The following is a 27,848-nucleotide window of genomic DNA, read 5'->3' as shown; positions in this document are numbered from 1 at the left end:
GCCGCGATTCACGGCGCGTGTCGGAAACCAAACAGCCCTCTTCCTGCGGTTCCTCTGTCGGCCCGGCACGTCAATATTCTGCTTCATTTAACAAAGCATGTATGCATTTATGTCATCTCATTTACTTTCTTCTTTTTCTCATGTAACCCTTCAAAACGTTATCAAATCAACATTTCAAATGTGGAGATGTTGATCATCAAGATTGTAGATTTCAACATGTCCATCTTGTGTCTTGGTTTGGCTGGTTTCTGCATGACTGCCCCAAATCCCTCGTCTAACCCTAACCCCAGTAATGCTCCCGTTGAGCCGTCTAATTCCGGCTTTCAATCACTAAATGCACCGGACAATATGTCAACACTTTGCGTGTCTCCTTTAAGAGCCCATGCTTTGGTGTATTAACCTCTCATGTCCTACAGTGACCTTATTTTTGTGAGTGGTTGTCTACCTCACCTTTGTTGGTCCCAAGGGTCTCTCTGGACAACACTGCCCACAGCAAATTAGCCCCAGGCTGGGTGTATGCCCACACACTACCACCCCGTCCACCTCTCTGCCTCTGCTCTCAGGGGCTCCCCCATCCAAACCCGGTTCCCTCCCTGTCTGGCCACTTAATAGCCCTAGGCTGCCGGCCCTTTTGTTATAATGGCGCTGACATCAATAATTCATGGTGTGCACGATTTAGTCTCAATAATTGCCATTCAGTTGAGGATATGTCTTTCATCTGGTCAATTCCTACGCAACTTGTGTCACAGAGTGCAAGAAAATGTATTTAAGTTGACCTTGTTCACTTAGTTTGAATGTGATGCAACTGTCTTTGGCAGTTTTAACTTCCGCTTCGCACTTTGTTCTAAAACCTTGTTGCTGCAAAGTGCTTCATCCAAGAAGGATGGACCAAGCTGCTGATTAACAACAAATTCAATCCAGTAAGCTTGAATGAAGCACTCCATGTAGATTAAACAAAAGTGTCAAAGAGACCACATGTATAAAATGTATACAGTTGAAAGAAAATGCAATAAAGACAAAGTGTTGTTACCCGACATTTAGCTTTGAGCGTTGGGTCTGACATTTTTTAAGGACAACTCTTTGACCCCCTGAGTGAGTTTACTGCGGCACCCGTGGATTTGTGATGACACAAACACTTCCCACTTTCTCTCTTTGAGGCCACTTTCATTTGTGTGTGCGGCCTTGCGCGCGCGCGCACACACACACACACACACACACACACACACACACACACACACACACACACTGATTGCGGCGGTCAGAACACACTGGGCTGACCTAGTTGTGTCCTTTTAGATCTGTGTCTGCCCTGCAGCCCAGCTGGCTCAGACTTCATCAGGAAAACACACACACAAGGACATACTTCTCATAATTCGACTTGAGTCTGTATGTAAACACATGTCTATGCACACATACTGTATTTGCACATGCATACGTACGTACGTACATACATACATTCATACATAAACAATTAGTGGTTGCCTTGCTCTCCACTGCACATAAACATCTCAGCTAAATGTCTATTCTATGATGAGCATCAATCTAAGTTAATGTTATTATGTTTATATTTTGGAGATGGACATAATTCCAGCAGACTACAAACACACAGCTACGGGTCTTTAAGTCTTTAAGGCAAATCCTTCCCCCAACCTACACACACACACACACATACACACACACGGAGCACTTCACCAAGTGTTCTCAAGTGTGTTCACACCATTCCCATGTGACCGCTGATCTCTCAGTGCCTTATAATTGCCTCAAACTCCAGACCCAGACAGAGGCCCCCCTGTCCTATCCACCAACACACACACACACACACACACACACACACACACACACACACACACACACCTCCTTTCCACCCCTTGCCCAGACTATCCAGCTGACTGGGACCATTGAGTGGTCTGCAGCAGCCAGTCAGTCAGCCGGCATGCCAGCAGCCGTAGCAAGCTGGCCCATCAGTAGCAGGTGCTGTAGTGGCTGTGGGTTGGTGGAGGAGGTTGGTGGGGGGCCTCTTTAAGAGATGCAGATTGTGGGAACTGCAGTCCAACAGATGTTTGCTGCTCACCCAGACAGAGTGTTTCGTCATAAGGCACTGGGGAGAGGGCGTTAACACAAGGGGGGCCCACTCATTTGGCCTCAATTCATTTGCAGGTAAGGGGGGTGGAGCAAGAGATGTGTTTTACAGCTAGATCATTACGGGTTTTTATGATGATTGAAACATAATTGCAACTTTTATAAGTGAGACGCTAATGTTATGCTCAAACTAACTACGCCGCCTGACATCAAATTAGCTGCGACCATTTGCCACTTCAAAAGTGACATTCCAAACATAGTTTAATTTAGCAAATTCATTGTTTCCAGTGCCAGATATTCATATTTTGAAAGTGGCAATTTCACTGATATATATCATAGACCTGCTTTTGGTCTATGATATAAAATTATATCACTCCATTTTCTTCTTTCTGCCCTTGTTAACCTCAGACCTTGTGCTATGAATCTGACTGAAACCCAGTGGAGAAAGGGCTACGGCAGGCTCAAAAATACTAACTTACTTTGGGGCTGGCAGAACATGTATTGTCTGTGAAAGTGATTTACTTCAGGGCAGCAGCTGTGATGGTAACTACGCCGTGGCACATAAAAAAACCCCCAAAAAATAGACTTTCCGTCCATCATGCATTGCAACAGCTGGGCTTGTAGTACAATGTATCGGTGCAAAAGCAAGCAGCCAATTAAAATGGGTGACTGTGCCTTTCAAAATGTCTTCAAAGCGTCATTTTAAAGGCCCAGGCCTGTTCTCTTCCCAGTCTTGTCTTTTGGCCTTCGCTGAAACGCTGTCCTGTGAAGCTGTGATCTCAGCACAGCCTCAGATCCGGCTTATTTGTATTGTTCTAAACCTCAGATCATCACAACGGCAATGTGCCCTATAATGACAGAAGGGAGACATTCTTGGAAACAAGTAAATGTTGTCCCACGAGCTCCGGGTGAGACGAGCGCGTAAGCAGACACACACACACACACACACACACACACACACACACACAGTAAGCACTGTAAGCCAACCCCCTTGTGGCTTCATTAGCTCCTATTTTGCCAGGGAAACTAGAGAAGCCACCAGTCTTTTTTTCCCCCTTCTATTCTCTCTCTCTTTCCTCTGCGGAGGAAAACAGACATGAAGGATGAGGTTTTAAATCTCTCCCCGTGACCGTTTCTCCACTTTCTTTCTTTCGCTCTCTCTGTACTTTCAGTAACAACAAAATAACACAAGTACCCGACGTCTTTGATCGCGACGGCCACGCGGAAGTCTCCCCTGAAGAGGGATGGAGAGAATCTGTCAGGGGACAAAAGTGGAAATGAAACGTTGAATCTGGGGCCATGTCAAACCCGGGAGTTTGGCGTCGGCTAATGTCTCGCCGCTGGATAGTGGAGTAAGGGCGCCGGGGGATGGTTTAGAGCGTCTCGCCAAGCAGAGACGATTCACCCACCAAAGGAAAGCGAAAGAGGGACGCCATTTTTTAGCGCACCACACTCCGTCGCTCCCTCTGCACATTATCCCTCCTCTCTCTGGTCATCAGCCTGCTTCCTTATTCTTCACCAGTGCTGTGGTGTAGCAAATTCTTGGCTCACTGCCCATCTCCATAATGCCAGCTAGTCTCATTATCAGCAGCTCATCTCGTGCCTATTTCTGCCTCAGCTCAGGCTGGCTGGCATCACACGGCTTCCCTTGCTTTGGTTGTTGTCGTCGTCAGTGTTAGATGTCGCCTTTTATAGGATAAGCCGCGCTGCTCCGTCTCTTTTTAGTTATTATTCAGCTTCGGTCTAGGTAACAGACGAGGCTTCCTGGCAATCCAGAGAAGGCTGTTTATGTTTTCCTTACCGCGTTTGCGAAAGCACAATCGGGAGGCTACCCTCGTAATTGCGACCAGAATAGGAGAGGTCCTGCATTACGGAGGCTGAAAATAATGGCTCCCTTCTTCTTTGCTTTTCATGTTCTGTTTGCTGCACAGCCGCCGCCCCCCCCCCCCCCATACACCTACACCATCCCCCAGATATCACTTCTTTGTGTGTGTGTGTGTGTGTGTGTGTGTGTGTGTGTGTGTGTGTGTGTGTGTGTGTGTGTGTGTGTGTGTGTGTGTGTGTGTGTGTGTGTGTGTGTGTGTGTGTGTGTGTGTGTGTGTGTGTGTGTGTGTGTTGGAGGGGACAAGTGACACATGTTGAGGTGAAAGAACAGAGCTTTGTCTTTTGTTTTATCTGTTTTGCATCAACTTGCATGCTCACACAATATACGCATTGTATTCGCATTTACATGTATGTGTCTATGTACTCACATGCATGCATACACGTCTGCATGCATGCATGCATCACAGGAACATGAAGCTACATTTGGGTATACATGTGCATATGCACACAGTGGGCAATTGCATGTTGCACGGTCCCACGTTCTACGTCCCAGACGTCACGTGCACTCTGAGCTAACGTGCACGGCCAAGCCAGCCAGCAGCAGGGCCTTGGCAGAGTGTAGGCTTTCTGTGGTGGGGTGGTGTAGCTGCATCTGTAGCTGATCTCTTTAAGCCCCTCTCAGGATGGAGCTTGTGGTCCCCTCTTGAGGTATTTTTCCACACACACACACACACACACACACACACACACACACTCTTCCCCACCGACTGCTGTCTCTCTCTTTTTGTTTGTGTTCAGTTTCTCCCTGTAGAGGAGGCCGCTTTCCAGAGTATGATTAATTTATCATGCAGCCTATTGTACACTTCAGGGAAAAAAAACAAACAAAAACAAAAAAAATAAATAGAGTGAAAGTGGGAGTTGGGGGGGAGGTGAGAGCCTCGGAGCTTCTTGGCAGCAATTCACAGCTGATAAAATGGCGCCCCTCGTCAGCTAGCATCGACAGAGGAAGAGAGGGGGAATCTGAATCGCTGCGTTGTCACATCTTGATGCTGCAGTTGTTTGAATCTGGGCTTTTTGAGGTCACCCTCTTCTCTTCCGACAGGGTGGCAGAAGGGCATGCGCCTGAACAATAGACCTGAAATGTTGCCAGACCACGAGCACAAACATTTACATTCGAGCCCACGGACACATGCAGACACGTGGCTTTGACGCCAAACTCGTACTCAGTGCAGTGAGTCTTGGCATTTTCTCTTATCATTAGCATTTGCAGTGTTGTAGTCGTAAGGCGATTGCATTAAATCATTGTGGCTGACTTAGCTGTTAGATGATGCCGTTGACCTTTCAGTGTCACTCACAGAATAAATTAAGCTCTATGTATTCTTCTGGGTAAGGGACTAAAACAAAACTATTTGCCATGGATGAAGCCCCTTGGTCCTCAGCAGCCGTAACAAGGTGAGAAGCTGATTAATCTGTGTTTCAAGAACGCCATTAAGATTCTTCTTCAAAGTGAGGAACTGGACTTCGCCCTTAAGTATTCATTACTGTCTCACCTAACTTGAGAAAGATTTCTCTCACATTGACTGCCCCGTCTGATGTTGGCTGGTAATGCTGTAGTATGCAGGATTCTGTGTCGGATGTCGTTTTGTTCTTTCAACCTGATGTGTACAAAAACCGAATGTCCAACACAAAGTCCAACTCCCTCTAATTGTGTTCGATAATCTTAACGGTTAAGCGGTTGCTGAATGGAGTAAGATATAGTCTTCAAGCATCAGAAATAATGTTTTTCCAAGTCTTTGGCTCATTATGGGAAACATATCTAATCATAGTTAAATCAGACCTGGTAAAGCTATAATGCCAGATGCTTGTCGAGTTCATAAATGTCTTCTTTCACGATAGAGTTTCAAGGAGTTTTCAGTCTCTACTTGATTGTATAGGGAACTTGTGAACAGATTCAACTTAAGAATGGATTGAGCGTTCAGTTTTACCTGCCAACATAAGAACATGGTCGAAAAACGTCACATTCAAGTAATATCAGATATTTGAAGTTTAATTGACTTCCAAACTTTTCCCTGCTTGTTGTAGTGTGTCTTTTTCACTTTACCGCCTTAGGTGGGGGGGGGGGGGGGGTGTGTGTGTGTGTGTGTGTGTGTGTGTGTGTGTGTGTGTGTGTGTGTGTGTGTGTGTGTGTGTGTGTGTGTGTGTGTGTGTGTGTGTGTGTGTGTGTGTGTGTGTGTGTGTGTGTGTGTGTGTGTGTGACTACGACGACTTAATGCAATAAAGCCGCCTGGGGATGAGAGATAAGTGCGCTGTGGACAAAATAGCTACAGAGGACCAGACTGGGCTATGCTGTGCAGTATCTTAAAGCCAGTGTACGCGCTTGTGTCAGGGTGAGCGTGCCTGCCTGAGCACCTCAAACAAATAGGCTTTCCCTTCTTATAATGGGATTGTTTTGACCACCGGGGTCTTTATCTCGTGATGGATAACTTCGAGCAATTATGTAAATCACTGCAACGATCTGATGGAAACTAATAGCGGCTTAATAGAAGGTAAGGAAGCTAAATTGCCAAAGCAGGCTAATATTTAACCAACGCACACCACAGGCCGAGTAATTAAAGGTTATTGATTCACACAGATACTGGAGCTGCTGGGGAGGTTAGACTGAAACGTCTGAAGGGGTTGTTTTTTTTTGTTTGTTTTTCAAGAAGGACAATGTCCTGTGGAACATAGCTTGCGGTTTCCTATTAGACACCATGTGTTGATTGGCATGTGGACATGAACCTTATCTCATGGACTGAGATGGATAAGCACGGAGAGATATTGTGGTGGACACTCTATCACTATCAAAGCACTGAGACTTCTGGAAAATGAAATTCTGGAAAATAATCGCATACAGATAGCATCTAATTTCCGTGTACAATTACCCGCGGAGCTCCTTAGCTTCTCCCTGAGTTAGTGGATGAATTTTGTTCTCCCATTCGCCTGTGTGGGTCCTGGGAACGGTGTGTAGCGTGGGTGATAAACCCTCATTGGTTTTCTGGTCCATTGCATGAGCCAGGCCTTGTGGGCAGAGTGTTTGCATGCTGAATCGATATACTCTCTTCTCGAACCCCCACTAGCATTAATAAGAACATTGATTAGCTGCCACCCACTGATTGATTACCCCCTTATAGCATCCGATCAGTCTATTATTAGTTCCCTCATTGATTGGCTGGTTGTGCGGGTAATGAGATTGCTTGTGTGCGATACCTCATCGTGTGGGGAATTGTTAAAGCTTGTATTTAGTATCTTTCGGTTAAGGATTTTTAAGTTCAGTGTTTTCACAAGGGCCAGTTTGCAGGCACTGCATCAAGTGTATGCATTTTGCCTATGAGCTCCATTTTGAATTAGTCCAGTTTAACTAACCTGAGCTGATAATGTGAACGGGAATGGAAAAGAAATCCCACCAAAAGTTTTGTTGGGGGGTTTTCAGACGTTTGTGTGGCGGTAGATTTATAGGCATTGTCTGTAGATAAAAGACAAAAGGGAAACGAAGTCCTGAGTTTTCTGCTGCCTTACGATTGCCAATTCTTGGCAGTGTCAAAGCAACGGCGCACACACAATTATAAGTATGCAGGTGGCTAGACCCTTTTGAGCACACACGCAGAGATACGGTCCATTGCCCCTCCTGCACTGAGTGAGGAATAGGCTTGTGCTTCCATGGTGTGGTGCGGTCAGAGGAGGAGCGGGCCCATCGAAGCGCAAGGAGTGATGGATGAGGAGCCGTTCCTGTTTCATTCCAATAAATGAGCAACGTTCCACTTGGTCTTCCCTTCACAGCCTCAGTCAGGGGGGTGGGTGGGTGGCGGGGCACAATGGAGACGGATGGGCCTCTCACTATGGGCCATAGAGTAGAGAAAGCGAGAGATGGGGGGGGGGGGTGGCATGAGGAAAGAAGCATTAGCAAAGGGTGGAAGGGTAGAGAGGGAAAAATGAAGGGGAGGAGAAAGGAATACCCGCAAAGTAAGAAAGGAGGACATGAAGGGGAGAGAGAGGGGAGAAAATGGGTGAGGAGGAGAAGAAGTGCAATACAGGGTAAAAAAATATTTGGTGAGAGGAATAAGAAGGGGGTGACATCAGCTGTAGATGGATGGAAAGAAGGACAGACAGCTGAGGAGGAGGAATAAAATTATAAAGGGCCTTGTGGAGGAAAGACTGAGAGGTGTTTGTTGGGGGTGGGGGCGTTGTAGGCTATGGACGAGAGAAAGCAAAAGCTGTAGAAAAACAGTTAAATCAAGAGTGAGGAAGAGAGGAGAAATGGGATGGATAAGGAAAATAGAGGGGAGGGTGAGGCTTCACCTCCCCCTGTTTCCATCTGGCTGCCTGCGCCGACGCGAGGATATATGGATGTGTCATAGCTGATATGACATGTGGCACGCTCGGCTGTGCATTCTGATTATGTGTGAGATTGGGGAGAGCGCAATAGTGTGACCATCACTTCCTGCCAAGGGTTGATCGCCAGCAGTAACCAACCAAGGAGATGGAATTGGTCCTGGGACCTAAAGGGGAGTGTAATACACCATGTTCCTTAGTCTAACCTAATGTCCTTCTTTTTTCTTCCCTCCACCCTCCCATCTCTCTTTTGTTCCCTCTCTTCACTCTGTTTCCCCTAATGGCTGTCCCCACCCTCCCCATACTCCTTTCTTTGTCATTCTCTTTACTCGCCCCGTCTTTCTCCCTTGAATCCCCTCTCCAGACTTGTCTCTCCAGGGTGCTCCTGGTGTCCAGCATGAGACGCCCCATTGGGGAGCTTCTTTTCCAAACGACTCCTCTTCTGGAACCAGCAGCTGGGACAAAGTGACTACTGACAGCAGCAACGCAGACACCTGGCCCTCAATAAACCGCCCTGCAGCATCAGGATGCCCACGAGGCTCGGCTAATTCCATCCTAGATACCACCGCTGTAACTACCGTCAGTAGTAGTAATAATAATAATAATAGCAGTGGTATGAGTATGGCCACAGGGGCCACAGGCCAGCAGGCCCACTACTCCTCCCTCAAAGTGAATGCCAACATGATGACAGGGCCCGGGGCACCCAACGCCATAGCAAGCAACCGAGGCTGGGGTTCTGAGGGCAAACAGGATATTATGAATGGTGGTCGAACAGGGGCGCCTAACAGCTGGGGCTCTCCCAACTTTAACTTGAACCTGAACCCTAACGCCAACCCATCAGCCTGGCCCGTTCTGGGCCACGAGGGCAATGGCATGGGACCCAATGGGTTGTCCAATTCTTCTTCCCTCCCACCGGGTATGAACGGCAATGGAAACATGTCAAACGGAGCCCTTGGAGGAGGGGACTCTGGGAAGGGAGGGTGGGGAGGCATGATGAACCAAGACAAGAATGACCAGCAGCGCACTTCCATCACGAATGTGTCTTTCAGTATGGAACCTGCTAAACTCAACACTGACGGACCAAACCACACTAAACAGAAGCAGCAGCAAGCCCCAGAGCCCATGAGCCCCATCCATGGGCTGCCCGGCTGGGGCGGCCAGTCACCCACCGAGTCCTCCCAGCTCAACGGTGACCTAACAGGCAGCTCTGTGTGGGGAAGTGGGGACCCCAAAGCAGCTGACTCTTCTAAGGACTCAGGCTGGGACTCCAACCCCACTGGAGGCCACTCAGCCTGGGGCCGCCAAGGCAGCGGCGGGGGGAGCAGCGGAAGTGGCGGCTGGGGTGAATGGGGGAAAGCGTCCGGTGGCGGTGACGGCTCCAAAGGCTGGGATTCAGGCGACGCCGGCAGCTCTGGGTCAGGGCACGAGCAGCAGCAGCAGCTCAGCTCCTGGGGACAGCAGCCCGGAACGGCCCCAGCCAGCGAGGGCAGTGGGGACAGCAGTGAGGGCCTTTCCCACCGCAGAGACAGGTCCTCCAGCGTCGATGATCCTCCCATACTACCCCGCCAAGACTTGGACCCCAGGGTTTTGTCTAACACGGGCTGGGGGCAGACACCTGTCCGACAGCACACTGTCTGGGAAATGGAGGAGGTGAGTTCTGACGGAGGGAAGAGCGACAGTGGCTCAGACACCTGGGGGGGCTCCTGCTCCAGTGGGGGAACCTCCAGCACCAATGGCGGCACCGTCCACGCCAACATGGGCAGTGTCCAGAGGCCTGGCTCTGGAGGGATGAGTGACAGCTCTGGTGGATCGTCCTCTGGCTGGGGAGCCCCTCCATCACAGCCTGTGCAGCCTGGATCAGGATGGCGGGAGCCTCAGCAGACGGTAACCAAAGCCCCGAACAGCAACAGCGGTTGGGGGGAGCCCATGCCTGCCAACGGACCCAAGAGTGGGGGCCCACAATCCTGGGGATCTGAGGAGAAGTCACCCAGCTGGGAAGAAGGCCCCTCTAAGAGCCAGGCAACTAACTGGGGAGAGGCCCCCAAGAGCTCCCATGGCTGGGGAAATAGCAGCGGAGGCTCCAATGGCTCCAGCACAGGGGACTGGGGAGAGCCGGAGGTAAAAAAGAATGGCACCTCCAGCAGCTTGTGGGAAGGAGAAGGTGGGAATGGAGGTGGAGGAGGAGGAGGTGGTGGATGGAAGGATAATTCAAGAGGAGGAACTGGATCCGGAGGCTGGGGCAAACCTACCCCAGCTTTGAGCGGCAACGGCTGGGGGGAGACCCCGCGTGCCAATGGCTCAGCACAGGGCGGCTGGGGCTCCGGCTCCTCCAGGCCCCAGGAAAGCAGTACTAACAGCACAGGCAGTGGAGGGGGCGGCAGCATGGGGTCCTGGGGTGGTCCTGGTTCTGTGAAGCAAAGCAGCTCTGGCTGGGCAGGCAGTAATGCCAGTAAGCAGGACCAGGGAATGGAACCCACAGGCTGGGAAGAGCCCTCTCCTCCCTCCATCCGCAGGAAAATGGAGATCGATGACGGCACATCCACCTGGGGCGACCCTAACGCCTATAATAAGACTGTCAACATGTGGGACCGCAACAACCCCGGCGGTAACCAGGGTAACGGCAGCCCACCACCAAACAAGAACGGTGGGATGACGATGCCCAACAACATTAACAATACTCACCCTGTTGGCCCCGGCAACAACAATCACCACCACCCTGCCCATCACATGCACCATCACCCAAACCACGGCCAGCCCCCGGTTAACCCACAGCACCACGGCAACAACAACGGATCACCCAACACACCCACCCCACTCCAAAGTGGGGGACACCAGGGTAGACCCCCCCTTGCCAACCCAGGTAAGAGATCAGAGCATGAGCTGGGAGTGACGTACTAGAGGAGTGTTGTCTACTGACAACCTAACGTTGCATTCCTTACAAGGTGTCTGTTTATTTAGTATTTACTACTATTATTTCATTACCTTGAAAACTCTGTTTTTGTTAGTGTGCTTCCCTACATACCTAATGTGAGACAGAGAAATTAATGCAAAGGCGCTAAACACAAGTCACTACTGAGTCCTTTGTCATTGAAAGGCATCAGGATTATGCCCCAGTCCCAATATCAAAAAGAATGAGGGGGGGGGGGGGGGGCAAGCGCTGATTTTGTTTTATTTTCTGCTAGACAATAGATAGACTAGCTTTTAAAACATCACACACGATGTTTTAAAAGCTATGTCTCCAAGTAAAGCTCTTTGATGCATGGATTATTCCATTAGAGCATCTTCTACGATCATTATTAAGCAGAAGTATCATGAGGGGTTCTTTTAATGGTCCTGCATGCATAATAAAGACCCTATATCGCAGGCATGAGAGGCCAGTTCAAACAAGACACTCTACAGACAAAGGCTATACATATAGACATGGCAGAGCCTTAAAGCTCGACACTGCATGCCGCTCTCATTATGCGTTGATGGTTCTGAATGAGAACACTACCCCCTGCAGGTCAGACTATGCACTGCACGTTCTAGAGTGCCTGTCTTTCAGCTCCCGAGACACACACACACACACACACACACACAAAGCCGCACTGCGCAGCAGCCAAGAAAAAGGGAGAAATTTGAGATGCAGTAAGAGGTTGCTGGGTTCAGCGGGATGGAGTGAGAGAGAAAAAAGCAAAGCGAGATTGATAAGTGAGGAGATGAGAGAGCGAGAGAGGAAGGGAGAGAGCACAAGGGGGCTGGAAGCAAGCCAGCAGTTAAACTGGCATGCACCGGCTGGCACGAGTTATTGCTTTCATCCCCCTCCTACACACACACACACACACACACACACACACACACACACACACACACACACACACACACACACACACACACACACACACACAGAGTGCCTGGCGGGCCAGACTGTGCCTGTGGAGGGTCTGTTGCTGTCAAAGGAGGAAGCAGCAATGAAAGGCCTCTATATATAGACAACATGGCACTGCTTCAGCTGACTGGTCGACTGATGAGCATGTTACTGCAGCTCATCACCGAGGAGCATGTTTTAGGAAAGGATAAATATCTGGATAAACCTTAATTGTCTATCTATACGGCTTCAATATAAGAATTACATATTTTTATTTACTTTCACCATTATTAAATTGATGTTACAGATTTGTCCTCCTCCTTCAACCATGGCTATTCTTATTATTTACACCTGCTCTCCGTCAGGTTGGGGAGAGCTGCCCAGTGTTCAGCCCAAGTCTGAGCCCGCCTGGGGGGAGCCCGCCGCCCCGTCATCAGCCGTGGACAATGGCACGTCCGCCTGGGGGAAGCCCACCACTGGCATGGGAGCGTGGGGAGACGGGGGCCACGAACCATCCGGACCCTATGGCAGGCCCAATGGGCCTGCGAGCTCTGCACCCTGCAAGCCAGGTAACGCCTACAAATGTAAGAGGCTCATGCATTGACCGTTGATTCTGTTCTATCTTCGCCTTGCCGATAGAGGTTAACTCGACATTTGCCAGGGAGGGAGTGATTACAACATGCTGTCATGGAAATATAGCCATCATCTTCTTGTCGCAATCTCACGCGGTGCCTCCGTCTGGAATCAAACTCACTAAAAGTCTATTTATTGTTACGTTGAATCTGATCTACATATCAATGGTGTCAGCAATATCTACTAAATTGTCAATGCATTCTTTTGGCTGTCTTAGCAAATGTCTTCCTCAAAGTGATTATAGTCCTAATCCTACTTCAACCAGACCGCCTGTTTTCTGTCCAATGCTCTTGAACCTCAATTTTGCATCCAGCTAGTTCCATGCTACCAAGCTACAGTACCTATCAATGGGTTTTTATGCTAGTACCACACCCAGTATGTGTGTATGCGCGCGCACAAAATACATTCAGTTAAGTGAACAAGAACAGGATGTTTCTTCCGAACAGTTTCCATTTGTGCTGATTCTGAAATCTTTTGTTAGTTCTGCTGGAGCTGTTCCCGGGACTAAAGCAATTCCACGCTTCAGTTGGTGCTGGTTATTTGTGCTGTCGCTCTGAAATGTTGTTATGGAGAGGGAACGCATGAAAAAAAAAAAAAAGAACGGTGTGTGACGAATACCAACACTGACCCCAAGTGGTCAGTTTGAGAATAACACACACCCTCCCACTTGCCGTTGTGCTTAACCCTGTACTGTGTCATTTCTTCAGCTCATTCATTTGAATATAAACACAACGTCCCGTCACAAAGTTACATAATGCACTCACATAACTTCATTCATTAATACCTCGTCCCACCTAGTCTTCCTGAGTCGGGACAATGTTGTTTTGAACATTTGTGGGGGTCCCCCTGGTCTCACCGGGGCTCTGCGTTTGGTTGGGTGCCCGGTGGCTGTGGGGACATCCGTGGCGCATATTCTTGCGGTCGTGGGGGGGTCCCGGGGCGCCACCGCTCTTGTCCCTGGGTTGGGCGGGTCGATGGTCGACGGGTCGGCACGCCACTGGGGTTGCCCGGGGTGGGGTGGTTGGGCTTGTGTGTCTTTCTGCGTTCCGTGCCGGGGCTGGTTAGACATTTTGTCTGGTCCTGTGACCCGGGGGCCTGAACCTGGTCGGGTGTGCCCGGCGCGGGACTCCCTAAATGCTCTCCTTCGGTGGGGGGCGGATTTGCCAACATACATACAGGCAGTCTCATCACAGGCACACACACGCCACCAACACCTGCTTTGAACACAACCAAACACCCTCCTGGTTGCATCCCTCTACTTTTACTGCCATAACTATGACGGGAAGAGGCCACGTGCCCAATTGCTCTCCCAGTTTTACTGGACTTAATTAACTTAATTAATTTAACTCTGTTGTCGTCCAATGCTTGTTTTTTCATCTACATGTTGTTTAGTTCTATGTTTATTTGTCTCACCCATGGTGATTTTCCCCCTCTTGGAGTAGTGATTAGTTGTTAATAGACCCAAACCTAGTCAAATAGTTCACCAAAGAGGGGGATTGGTGGCGGTTCAGTAGGTCAAAAAACTGTGCTCTTGTCATCCCACAGGTCGTCCACAGGACAGCAGCAGTTTTGATGATTTAAGAATGAATAAATAGTTGCATTTCACGTTTAGAAGTTGAACTCCACTTGCAGACTAACTCTGTCCTATATGCAATAGCATACAAATCGTGCAGCTTTAAGCAATTTAACAGTGCTTGAGGTACTCACAAACCTTTGAATAGCTGAAGTAATGTCACCGTTTGTCTGTGGTAGGCTTTACGGTTTGTTTCGTTGTTTTTATGGTTTATATATCAAGTATCAAGTATATTTTCACTCACTTATCTCACTAATTCTACTAAGTTCACTAATCCTTTACACCCATGTCCTTATCTCCCCGTCTCGCTCTCTCAGGCCCCAAACCTATGCAAGATGGCTGGGGAGGCTCCGGGGAAGAAATGGGCATGTCCACCAACCAATGGGACGCCGAGGATGGCGACATGTGGAACAGCCCCACCTCGCAGGAGAGCAGCTCCTCCTGCAACTCCTGGGGCAACGGCCTCAAGAAAGTCCTGAGCAAGGTGAGATTTCTAGCCTCAAATACTGGATAGAAGATTTCTACAGACTTTAGGGTTCCCACTCTCTTCCAGAAATTCATTTTCCAGGACATTTCTAGAACACATGCATTGATATTCAAGCCCTTGTCCACTCACATGGGTCTTTATTTTATTTAACTTATTTTGTATTCCACTGTCCTGTACCTTAAGTTTCTGACCTCGGAAAGTTGCAGTGACGCTCTGGCCAGACTAATCGGCCCAAACGCATGAGGGGAAGAAAGTTAATTATTTTTTATAAATAAATATTATATACAAATAAGTATTGTATAGATATTCGTTCTAAAATATTTTGTTGCACAATGATAAATTTTTTCCAGGGCAGCTTTTTTTTTTTTTATCCAGGACAATTTTTCCATATTCCATAACTTTTCCATGTCTGGAAAAATACATTAGAAAGTTCCAGGTTTGCCAGGATGTGTGGGAACCCTGTTAACTTGTAATATCCTCATGGGAAAAATCACATCCATATAGCAGGTGACGTCACTCAAATACATTTAAACGTGATTATCGTTGTGTGTTATCTTTAGGGGAAGATGGGCAACAAGCCAGACGAAGCCTGGATCATGAACCGTTTGATCAAACAGCTCACCGACATGGGCTTCCCGGTGAGAGACGCAGCTCTCCTTCTAGATTGAAGAACTTTGAATTGAATCGCCAATGTCAATAGTTTATTATTATTATTATTATTATTATTATTCATGTCTTTATATGCACGTGTTACAGAGAGATCCTGCTGAGGAAGCTCTGAAGAGCAACAATATGAACCTGGACCAGGCCATGAGTAAGTCTCTCCTACTGTGTGTTTGAGACGCTTGGTAAGCCTCGGCATCGATTTACAGCCGCACTTTTACTTTTTCATTAGTGACAGTGCGGCTCTTCTGCAACAAAAGGCAACAGGGCTCGTGGGCAAGGCAGTCTACCCCAATTTCATTGTATTTTCAAAGCAAACATCATACGTATTTGTTGTGTCCATCCTGGGTATTGATTAAATGATTCATCTAGTTAAAGTGGGCCTTGGTGATACAAATACACACACACAGACACACACGGTTCATCTACTGTATCTGTGTCGTCTCCCAGGCGCCCTGCTGGAGAAGAAGACTGAGCTGGACAAGCGGGGCATGGGCATGTCTGACTACAGCAACGGCATGAGCAAACCCATGGTTTGCCGGCCGCCCGCCCTCTCCAAAGACCCCTCTGATCGCCACCCCTTCCTTGACAAGGTACCAGTTGCCCCAACGCCCCCCTGCTGGTACAAAATGAACCCTCTCCGAGCTCTCAGTAGGACCGGGAAGCATGTTAAAATGTCCTAAATCTGAGTATGTAAATGGAGGACCTTTTTGAAGTCAATCTTGAACAAAGTGGAGTTGGAGGCAGCTGCCCACCGAATGGGGAATTTCAAGTGCAATTCCTGGACATATCCACCCAACACAGATAGTCTTATGTATTTCCACTTTAATATTCTACCACAGAAATAACCACATGTCACTTTAAATGTAAAAAGTTTCAGAAATCTCATGTCTAACTTACTGAAAATGGCAGATGCACTTGAATTCAAAGCAGTGGGAGACATAGTGGGAGGAAACCCACACAGCTTAATTGGCGGTTGTCATGTAAATCCATAGGGGCTGACTCAGTCTAAATGTCAGCGGAAAGTCTCTATCCGTCGCTATTATTGCCCACAATTCACTCTGTCATTAATTTCTCCCTCCCTCTCACCAGGACGGCGTTCTGTCTGACGACGCCCCCCCATCACCGTTTCTGCCTTCCCCCGGCCTGAAGCTCCCCCTGGCCAACAGCAGCCTGCCCGGGCTGGGACAGGGCAGCCCGGGGCTGGCCATGCAAAACTTGAACAACAGACAGGTATGTCACACACTATGCATTGTGGACGAACTTATGATCAGTGAGGAAATTTAAATGATAGATAAATAGATGGATAGATACTTCATTCATCCCTGAAGGGAAATTGCAATGTCCCAGCAGCTCAGATAAATAAACAATAGGCAGTAATACTTACTAATTCTGACAAAAATATTTATGATAACATATTTTATTTATAGTATAAAACTGAAAAACGTAATTGTCTCGGAGAAAATGTGAAATATACGATAAACCTCACAGTTAATTGTACACAATACCATATGTCAGGATAATGGAAAATAAACCAGAAATTATTATAATAACAAAATAATTTAAGTTATTTGTGAATTTCACAATGTTTGCTTGTAAACTCAAAAATCCGACATTAAAGACTCCAGCTGAGGGTCTTCATTTTGGCCGTGTGGAATCAGCCTAAAACTCTAGTTTTTAACTAGGCCTGACTAGACGCTGAATGGAAACCAAGCCGTCTTTCGTCAGTCATCGTTTTCTTGACCAATTCTGACCTAATCGCGGTAATCGCCGCTAAACCCAACATCCCTCTCTCACTCATTCAGCACTTAATACTTGGGGGGAAGCCTTCTAGAGGGCTTAAAAATAATGTACGCCAATGCCATTCAGAAAGTCTTCACTGTCAATACTTTTGTCAGTGCTTGAGAGGTCAGAGAAGTGTGTTATTTGGTGAACTAGAAAGGTGGATGTGGCTCTAGGCTCCTTGCAAGTACATATTTTTGTGGGTTTTCTCTTTTTTTAAAGAGAGATTTTGCCGATTTCTCTCTCTCTCTCTCTCTGTCTGTGTGTGTGTGTGTGTGTGTGTGTGTGTGTGTGTGTGTGTGTGTGTGTGTGTGTGTGTGTGTGTGTGTGTGTGTGTGTGTGTGTGTGTGTGTGTGTGTGTGTGTGTGTGTGTGTGTGTGTGTGTGTGTGTGTGTGTGTGTAGATGCCCAGTGGAATGTTTAGCAGCAGTGGAGCAGCACAAGCCAGGGCCTTGCAGCAGCAGCAGTCTCCTCAGCCACCAGTGCCGTCTCTCAGCTCCTCCCAGCCTAGTCCACGCGCTCAAGTGCCTCAGTTTCTCTCCCCTCAGGTAGGCAAACAAATATTCAACAGAATTGGAAAAACTGAGACTTATTTAGAGTGTGAGTATTGTTGTACACAATTGACTGCCTTCATGTAGGTTGACACATAGTTAATTGTAATGTCTAATTCAGTTTTTTAACATTCAGCTCTCTTCAGGCATCGGTGTAATCAAATTACTGAGGCCTTCTCTAAATGTACACACACACACAAATCCCCCGGCCAGATATAAATATATACTGTATATTGTTCACACACACTTCAAAATTTGAGCATGCAAGGAACATGAGCATGATGCATGCATGAATGCAGTCAAGGCATCCTGTGTCTTTATTTTCCACACCTTCTCATGCAGCTGAGAGTCACACCTCTCAACCCCCCACCCCTCTGACTGAGAACTGTCATAAATGTCTTATGGTGGGCATACTGTTTCATCCGAGGGTGCTGCTTTATTTATTTTTTTTGTCAAAGTTCATCCACATTGACAGTTTGCTGACCGCAAACAGCTTTGCCGGTTTGACATATTCACCGTGGCTGCCTATCACTTCTTGTCTGTGGCCGATCAGAGCATCCTTGCTGGGAAAGGCGGACCCCGCCACCAACAATGGAAACAGAGATTGCTCATCCATAATGCAAACACGATGAATGGCAGTTTCTTATGCACTGCCAGCTAAAATGCATATGGTCTAAATATTAAAAACATTATCATTATTTTTACTAAATGATTTTGGCGTATTACCACTTAAATCACAAGATCACGCTATCTTATGCCACTGAAAGCCGATAAGTTAAATCCTCAGCTTTTCATTGTGGATTGCCTTGTCATAGTCTCTCTCCCTCCCTCTCTCCACAGGTCCAAGCACAGCTCTTGCAGTTTGCAGCAAAAAACATTGGTCTGAACCCCGCACTTTTAACCTCGCCAATAAACCCTCAACAAATGACCCTGTTGTACCAACTTCAGCAACTGCAGATGGTGAGTCCGTGGGCCCCAGTCAGACTTCACTACGCTGTGTGTCTAAAAAATAAACTAAGTCTGCGCTCAAGCACAATTCACGGCAAATACGTAGTTTTTCTGCTTTTTAAAATGTTTTTAATTTAGGTTTTTGCTCCACTGCATTGATCCCAGTACTATTTATTTTACTGAAAGGGTTTTTCATGCAAGTGATTCAGTGGATTCGCAGGCGAAAACAGTAAATCGTAAATTATTAGACATCCAAAACTGGACCATCAGTACCTTTCACATAAACAGGTCAATGGGTTTAGGATGGAACGTGCCTTTGTAATGAAATATAAGGTCATGGGGTCGAAAATGTACTTTGACAGTTGATGCTCTAGTCCATTTAATATCAAAATGCTTCAATAGTACTGCTAGAGTAAACTTTTCAATGGAGGAAGTCCTACGATTTGCAGCCTCTTCAATTCTCTATGCATGTGTTTTGTTCCAGGCGTACCAGCGTTTACAGATCCAGCAGCAGATGATGCAGGCACAGCGAAACATTTCCGGTCCCATCAGGCAACAAGAGCAGCAAGTCAGTCCCCACACACACACACACACACACACACACACACACACACACACACACACACACACAGACACAGACACACATAGACAAACTGAAACAGCCACAGTGACAGATACGTAAGCAACACCCTTGGTATAGAGTATAAAGAGTATAAAAGTTAAAAGGTAGTATAAAAAATAAACAATTACTTGCCTAACAGAAAAGTCTTTCAGGGGAAGTGAGTAAGCATTTATGGTTCTTCTGTGGCCACGTTAGCCTCGTGCCCAAGGAGCTTTCTTCCCCATTCTCCTAAAATCTTGTTTTTATGAGTGACTCTGCAAACATCAGTTTCCTTTTCTGTAGTCATCTGCTCGTCCACGTTCGTGTTCATCATTCTTGTTTTCTATTGCATCCATCCGCCGATCCTCCTGTTTCCACTGCCTCTGTTTTTATCTCCTGCTCCTCTTTCCATCTCCCCTGCATCGTTCTCTGCTCGCCCCCGCTGCCCCTATCTCTCCCTCTCTCACTTCCTCCCTTTCCCAGTCTTTAGCTTTGCGAGGTTGGCAAAAACTGCTTGGGGTACAATGTTTGCCACGGAGATTATTCCGTAAATAGGATAAATTGTTTTTGTTTGTTTTTTCAGCATGGTTAGGTTAAAAGTCACCTTATTCTCAGTTACACACACACACTAATCCCCCCCCCCCCCCCCCCCACCCCGCAGGTCGCACGTACAATCACCAACATGCAGCAGCAGATCCAGCAGCACCAGCGTCAGCTCTACCAGGCTCTGCTGATGAAGCAGCAGCAGCCTCCCGCTCACACCTCCTCCTCTTCCTCATCCTCGTCCTCCTCCTCTGCCGGCCTGCACCCGCCCGGCGGCCACCATGGAGCTCCAGGCGGTCCCCACGGTAAATCAGTCCTGGACCCCTTCCCGGGGCCGCACCAGAACCAGGGCCTCTCGGACACACTGCACACCAAAGAGCCGCCGCCCTCGTCCGGCGCCTACAGCACCTACTCTCTCTGTAAGTCCTAATGTTCGTGTTTCGGAGTGTTTTGTCTTTCAAGGAAAACTTGAAAAAAAATTTGGATGGAAAGAATAAAAAATAAACCCAACATTTACAATAATACAGGCAAAAAAATCAACTCACAACTCACAACTGCATAACAATAAGTTCCGATATTGTATCGAGGTGTGGAAGTCTCTCTTGGCCTTTTTAGGCAAACCACAGTGTCGTATGCTGCATTTTAATTAAAGTTCCAGTTCCAGTTCCCTGCCAAACTATTTAAATATCATTTAATATTCAAATTTTGACATTCTTTTGGATATTGTCATTTTCAGACCTTAAATTTAACCCACAGCTATTCCTTACGGAAGTGTTATTCAAACTGTGGGGCACGGCCTGCTAATGGGTCATGGAGGATTTGCGCGAAAATGGAAGATGTAAAAAATATATATATTTTAAGCAATAATTTGACGTGACAGTTTCAATTTCATGAAATGTTTATTTAAAGTTTCTAAATCTAATAGTGTAATAGTTTATTAATTGAAAAATAATATACAAAATATACAATTTGTTATATTTTAATGTATTTTCATTATTAGTTTTTTTATGTGTCATTAGTTTTTGCCCTTGTTTTCTATAAACTACGTTAGTTTGCATATGACACATTTTTATAACCATCTTTCCCTGGCACACAACAAAATTTGAGTTTGAAAGCGCTTGTGTGTTTGCCGTGCAGCCGGACTGAATCCAAACATGAATGTAAACTGCATGGAGGTGGGCGGCCTCTCGCTGAAGGAGCCCCACCAACCCCAGTCTCGTCTGTCCCAGTGGACGCACCCTAACTCCATAGACAACCTCTCTGCCAACTCCACACACATGGAGAACAACCTCAATAAGCACGGTAAGCTGGATAACCACACCGCACGCTATAGAGATGATGCAAAAGTCAATTTCAATTTCTATTTAAGTACACTTAAGAAGTGTACTTAAATAGAAATTGAACAACTTGTACTAGTCCTCAAATGTTTATAGACAAAAAGGGTTAAACTTTTAGGTGTGAGGCGTCCTTCAGTAAGGAGATCATTAAGGGCACCAAGACTGGCACATCAACATCAGGTCAACAAATGAATGTTGAGAAAATGGGAGGTCATGATTTTTTTTGAAGTATTTTTGATATTTGAGGATGTTTACTGTCAAGTACTTATTTCGACTTGCGCACGAGAATATCGAGAACATACAACTACCACTGCTCTCTATGTTTATGTTCGCTGTGTTTCCCTCACATTTCCCCGCTGAAATAAATTGTCTAAAACAAGCCCTAGATCTTTCCGTCCTGTATTGTGTTGCTTTCTACATTTTAGCAAACAACAAACTCGTAAATTGACACATGCATTTTTTTCTACCACCCCTTGAGATCTCACCAGATCATTGTGGGGACGTCTCTCTGCAACAAATTCATTCTGCAAGCTCTGACTAACAAGCCAACGCAGCCGTAGCCACAGACAAAAAAGGTGTCTTTAACTAGGCTTTATCACTCTAAGAAGCATGGGCTTGTAAAGAGTGAAGTCTGTTCCCACAGCGGACAGTGCTGATCATGTAGGGGAAAAAAATAAACACTAAAGAAAAAGTCTGTCCTCCCCCCCGTGTCACAGGTGCCATTTCTGCTGCCTCTTCCCTTGGCCCCCCTGGGAAGCCCCCCCAGCTTGAGGACTCGTACAGCCCCTACAATCTGATGTCCAGGTCCGAGTCCCCCACCAGCCCACTGGTGCCCCCAGACAGCTGGGGCCAGGGCAAGAGTCCCAACGAGAAGATCTCCAACGGGACCAACATCAACTGGCCCCCGGGTAAGGGTGGAAATGGGAAAAAATAATAATAATAAAAATGTCCATGTGAGAAACTGTTCTCGGTACTAAAAAAAAACGCGTAAATAAGCATCCTTGTTGGATTTAGGATTCCATCTTGGCTTCTTTTACGCGTTCTCGCTCTCACTTCCTTTGCCTCCCCAGAGTTCTGCCCCGGTGTGCCATGGAAGGGCCTGCAGAACATCGACCCTGAGAACGACCCCAACATGACCCCCGGCAGCGTCCCCAGTGGGCCGACCATCAACACCAACATCCACGACGTCAACAGATACCTGCTGCGCGACCGGAGTGGAGGTACAGGCCAATAGAAAACATATTCTGCCTCTCGCTTCCGTGCTTATACCATGGTCACGTCAATGACGCTGACACCCGTGTCTTCACATGCTTCTCCTGCGCTGGCACCGTGGGCACCATAGCCTCCCCCTGTCTCTCACACCTCAGGGTGTGAGAGAGCTCTGTTTGATTGTATTATACAATCTTAAGCCCTGAAACCACAGATCTCAATCTAGTTCCTTCTGAAACCAGCGATGCGTCGATGCACCTCCTTAACCCTCCTCCTCCTCCATTTCTCTCCCCCTTTCCACGCAAAGGCAAACTGTCCGACATGAAGTCCACCTGGTCCCCTGGTCCCATCTCCCACAGCCAGGCATCTCTCTCCCACGAGCTGTGGAAGGTTCCCCAGGGGCCCCGCAGCACCACGACCCCGTCCCGGCCCCCGCCCGGCCTCACCAACAACAAGTCCTCCACCACCTGGGGGAGCAACTCCCTGGGCCTGGCGCAAGGCTGGAGCAGCTCCTACTCCTCAGGTCGGTATCTCTAGATATTATTAGGGATCCAGCTCCAGCTAGGACCCCTAATAATTATCTTTAGAAATTAGTGAAATACTGTCGTAATTTATTAGTTTCAGGAGCGGACTGTTTTGTGACATCATCGTCCAAATTTATATAAATCCAAGCTTCGTCTCTCAAAAAGTCAATTCTCTCTTGTGAGTACATCTAGAGAGATATCTTGAGCCGGGGCTGCGTTTAAAGGAAACTCTGAAAACTGTAACTCGGGCTGCAATTCACAAACACCGGAAACTGTAATGGTTCAAAGAAGACGTTTTGGCACCGCAGGAAGTTCTAAGAACCATTGGAGGAGCCAACCTTTTCTTTCGTGTCCGCACTGCGTCATCCAGGAACGATCGTAATTCTTGTCCCGGAACACTGTACTTCAGAGATAAAACTGAACTCAAGAAGAGCAACGTGCAGTGACGCAAGTGCACGTTGATTGGTCCAGACGCAAGTCCACACAAACTGTAGGAGTCGAAAACAGTCAAAAACATATTGTGTGTGACACTTTTGTGTCCTCACACGTGGGGTTCGCTTGGAACTCCAGAGCAACGGGTACGAATCATGTTTGTTTTATTTTCACCCAATAGTTAAAAAAGTTGATGAAATGTCTCTGAGGGACATGCAGTGTTCAGTCCGTTTGGAAACCGCACGAGGGATTTCTTTCCACAGAGACACCGTAAGGCAGGACTCTGTGGACTACAGGTAGCCACGTTCTTTTTAAAAAAAAAATTTATTTAATAAAAAAAAATATATATATATTTTTTTTTTTTGCATATAGTCATAACACGCAACACCTGTGTCACAGTGACTCAGAAAACTCGTGTCACAGAGTCATTACGTCAGCTGATGCTGCATTCAAGGGAAACTCAGAAAATTGTAATTCGTTTTAGTAGTAATTCTGATGTAAAGACGAGCGGCAGCACGAACTGGTGATACGTTCCATGGGAACTGGAAAATTTGGAATTGATGTCGATAAGAAGTGATGGTGTGTTTTTCCGGAACTCGGAAAACTGTAATTCGGATCTAACACGACTAAGCTGAGCTCTGTATTGTGGACTGCTGACTGTGTATTGCTGCCTGCAGCTATATTGCTAAGATAATACTATTGGTCCCGGATATAGCTAGATGGATAAAAACTTTGTTCATCCCCAGGGGGAAATTGCATTGTCCCAGCTGCTCACATAAATAAACAATAGGCAGCAATAATATAAACAGTAGAATAAAAGCATAAAATAGTGTCTATCTGGGGATAACGTTAAATATACAATCCGCTAATAGCAGAGTTCTTATCAGGTGCTTGAAGTGTGTGAACTTTGTCCTCAGAAATGTAAGTACTGGAAAACCTTGAAAAAAGCCCCTTTTGTGATGGGGTGTCTTTGAAAAAAACATGATCATTGACAAACAGTGCTACTCCCCCTGGTTTTGTTATGCAAATTGTAACGTAATAAAACATTTCCAGAATCAATTTTCTGACATAGATTCTGCCAGAGAAATGTAAATTGAATCCAGTTTGGTATAAATGGAAAAGACACTTCTATTAGTATACGACAATGAGATTTATAATAGATATAATGGAAAATGAGATTATATTTTAATTAATAAAGATCACATTGAAAATGGATTATATTTGTTTTGTGTGAAGTCCTTGAAAATGGAAGAAATAGCGCTATAAAAGAAGTACTTGAAAGTGCTTGAGTTTCATTTTGTAATGCCAGACTGAGCCCTGAGTGAACCTCAGATAACTGTACATAACAAAATATGGCAGGATAATGCGAATGTTTGAACATTTCAAGCAATATAGACCTGAAAAATGTTGGAAGCAGGAAAAATGGGCAAGCTTTAGGATCTGAGCGACTTAGACAAGCGACAGACTGTGATGGCTGTGATGGCTGTGATGGCTGTGATGGCGACGGATGTGATGTGGTCAGAGGTCTTATGGAGTCCATCCTTCAACGGGTCAGAGCTGTTTTGGCGGCTGTGTGTGTGTGTGTGTGTGTGTGTGTGTGTGTGTGTGTGTGTGTGTGTGTGTGTGTGTGTGTGTGTGTGTGTGTGTGTGTGTGTGTGTGTGTGTGTGTGTGTGTGTGTGTTCAGCCAGTTATCTATTATAATTGCTCAGTTATGAATTTTGTTTAAATAATAAATCTCCCATCTCAGAGCACTGAACTGTGTCAGGCGTGGTGTTTCGTTCACAACTTCGACCTCAATCTGGGGTGAAATCCGCGCAGTGCGGGCACGCCCTGTCGAGCTTTAGTTTTCCTTTCAAATTGACATTTTGAGGTTTGCCGCCGCCACCAAAAAAAACTAAAGTCAAAGATACAGTGCAGGCAATGTTTTTGTCGCACCTAAAGGAGTCTCAGTCAGAGGAGCTTGAGTTCACTTATAAGAAATATAGAACGATCATGCAGATAAGAACCAAGACTCTGTAATATACAATAGTGTAATATACATGGAATGTGGCGTTTATACAGTGTTGTACTCTGGTTTGACTCTGTCTCCTTGCTCCTGTCTCAGAGGGCACCACCTGGAGCACCGACAGCTCCAACAGGACCAGCAGCTGGCTGGTGCTGAGGAATCTCACCCCTCAGGTAGGCCCCCCCCCCCTATGTGACAAATAAGAACTTGAATAGAAACCCAGTGGGTATTTACAGAGCGAGGATCAGATCTTTTACTCTTATGTTCCTTCATTCGCTGACGTGTGTGCGTGCACTTTCCAGATTGACGGCTCGACTCTGCGGACCCTGTGCATGCAGCACGGCCCCCTGATCACATTCCACCTCAACCTGACCCAGGGCAACGCCGTGGTGCGCTACAGCTCCAAGGACGAGGCCGCCAAGGCCCAGAAGTCCCTTCACATGTAAACTTTGCCATTATTTCATTTACAAGATATTGCGCCAGTAGAATGTAGAATAGCAATAATTAGTGTAAATATGTAATATAATAGGAGAGATGAGAGTTACATTGGGGGAAGGACGCTGAGGATGGAGCTGCCAGGCAAGAGGAAAAGAGGAAGGCCGAAGAGTAGGTTTATGGATGTGGTGAGGGAGGACATGCAGGCGGTTGGTGTAGGGGAGGAAGATGCGCAGAACAGAAGGTGTCGGAGGCAGATGATCCGCTGTGGTGACCCCTAACGGGAGCAGCCGAGAGGGAGAAGAAGAAGAGAATAAGGCTGTTTTGATCCTAGATTCACGGTTATCTCCCTCGCCATAGTATAAACGGGTGTGGACGTTTGAACTAAATCCTATCTAACAGTAAAGATTTCATCATTTGAGACTGTGGTACCAGATATAAATGGCATGAATATAATTTAGACTTGGGCCTAATTTGTTTGTTTCTCCCTCCTGTCCAAGGTGCGTGCTGGGAAACACCACCATCTTGGCCGAGTTCGCCGGCGAAGAAGAGGTGAACCGCTTCTTTGCACAAGGCCAGTCGCTCGGGGCAAGCACCACTAGCTGGCAGGCCAACCCGGGAAGCAATCAGTCCCGGATGGGCGGGACCACACAGTCCCACCCCATTGGCCAGTGGAGCAGCGGCGGAGGGTCCAAGGCCGGTGGAGGGGACCTGCTGTGGGGTGGCGTCCCCCAGTACGCCAGCCTGTGGGGGCCGCCAGGCGGGGAGGACGCCCGCGTGATCGGAAGCCCCACTCCCATCAACACCCTGCTGCCTGGAGACCTGCTGAGCGGGGAGTCCATGTAGGACCGCTCCGCCCTACACCAAACAAGCCCCCCCTACCCACCCCCACCAATACGTCTCACTGCTGGAGCCCCCTGGTGGACGGAAGAGAGGGGAAACAAAAGAAAACAGTTTGTAGAATTTCAATATGAACAGGAGCAAAACCCAAGCAAATCATGTGGCGATAATCAGTATCAACTCAAGCTGTTCTGAACTGTGAACGGTGAATCAGAAGACTGGGGTCCTGACTGCAGACTCCACTTCCTGTTTCACCTCCTACTTGTCTGTTTTCATTTGTAATTGTTTTTTTGGGTTTCCCCCCCCCCGCCCTTCGTTGATTTTGTTTACATTTTTGATCTCGAAAGAGAAAAGACAAACAATTGAAGCTGAACTGAAGACACGACGCAAAGAAACCTAAGTGTTACCTGTTTTCCTTTTGCTTCGGTTGATCCCATACTTATACCTGACATTCTTTGTGGAGTGTTTTTTTAGAAGCAATCAAAGCTGCCATTTGAAACTTTCCTTTTCCCCCTTAACCCCTCCAAAAAAAAAAATTAAGACAAAAACAACACCCCCCCCCCCAACCACTCCTAAAACTGAAGACTGAAAAATGACCATTCCCAGCTTGTCCATGGCCAATGATGTGGTTCAAAGACCTTTCATTTTTGTCGTCGTCGTTGTTGTTTTTAAACGTTGGCGTTACGTTCTCAGCACTAATATTAGCCTTAAGTGCTCTCTGGCCCAGGTCCTTCCCAAGCCAACCCTGTTTTTAGTTTGTCTCTGAAACTGAAGAAGTAGCCGAATACTTGCACAGTTCCACGCTCTGAGCCAGCGAGTGGCGCTTGGGCGACGACGGGTGACCGGCGGCGTTTCCCGGGCGACAGAAATGGACTGCCCTTGCCAGCCGCCTCCCCCCCCCCCCCCCCCCCCGGCCAATCACCAGTTTGAACTCTTTTCATCACTCGTGTTCTCAAAGGGGGGGGGGGGGGGGGGGCGTCCACACTGCTGTTGTTGGGGTTTTTTAATTTTTGTGTTATTTGTAACTCGTAGGCCTATATCCAAGCGCATTCTCGATATCTATCGCAACATATAAGCTGAGAGGAGTGTATTCGCCGACCTAGCGGAGCGTTAGAATGTGAATGGGAGTGTGTCTGTGTGTGTGGGTGTGTGTGTGTGTGTGTGTGG

General features: G+C 47.1%; 1 protein-coding gene across 1 annotated transcript in view; it reads left to right on the top strand.

The window, feature by feature from the left end:
• The window catches only part of tnrc6c2 (trinucleotide repeat containing adaptor 6C2), a gene marked incomplete at its 3' end in the record, with an annotated part of 51,486 nt that extends 24,799 nt beyond the window's left edge, over positions 1-26,687 (top strand). Inside the window, exons 5-22 of the mRNA XM_079999791.1 lie at positions 8,636-11,131; positions 12,484-12,687; positions 14,642-14,808; positions 15,372-15,449; positions 15,568-15,625; positions 15,925-16,067; positions 16,567-16,707; positions 17,660-17,803; positions 18,647-18,766; positions 19,239-19,322; positions 20,017-20,317; positions 21,036-21,200; positions 21,952-22,143; positions 22,306-22,455; positions 22,659-22,967; positions 25,506-25,579; positions 25,709-25,848; positions 26,342-26,687. Coding sequence (XP_079855917.1) covers positions 8,636-11,131; positions 12,484-12,687; positions 14,642-14,808; positions 15,372-15,449; positions 15,568-15,625; positions 15,925-16,067; positions 16,567-16,707; positions 17,660-17,803; positions 18,647-18,766; positions 19,239-19,322; positions 20,017-20,317; positions 21,036-21,200; positions 21,952-22,143; positions 22,306-22,455; positions 22,659-22,967; positions 25,506-25,579; positions 25,709-25,848; positions 26,342-26,687 — 5,312 coding nt within the window. The remainder of the gene's footprint in view (positions 1-8,635; positions 11,132-12,483; positions 12,688-14,641; positions 14,809-15,371; positions 15,450-15,567; positions 15,626-15,924; positions 16,068-16,566; positions 16,708-17,659; positions 17,804-18,646; positions 18,767-19,238; positions 19,323-20,016; positions 20,318-21,035; positions 21,201-21,951; positions 22,144-22,305; positions 22,456-22,658; positions 22,968-25,505; positions 25,580-25,708; positions 25,849-26,341) is intronic.
• Positions 26,688-27,848: the final 1,161 nt, after the last annotated feature.

This window comes from Zeus faber (genome assembly GCF_960531495.2).
Source record: "Zeus faber genome assembly, chromosome: 4".
Taxonomy (NCBI): Eukaryota; Metazoa; Chordata; class Actinopteri; order Zeiformes; family Zeidae; genus Zeus; species Zeus faber.
The sequence above is the reverse complement of the archived record's forward strand: the minus strand, read 5'-3'. Positions and strand labels throughout refer to the sequence as shown.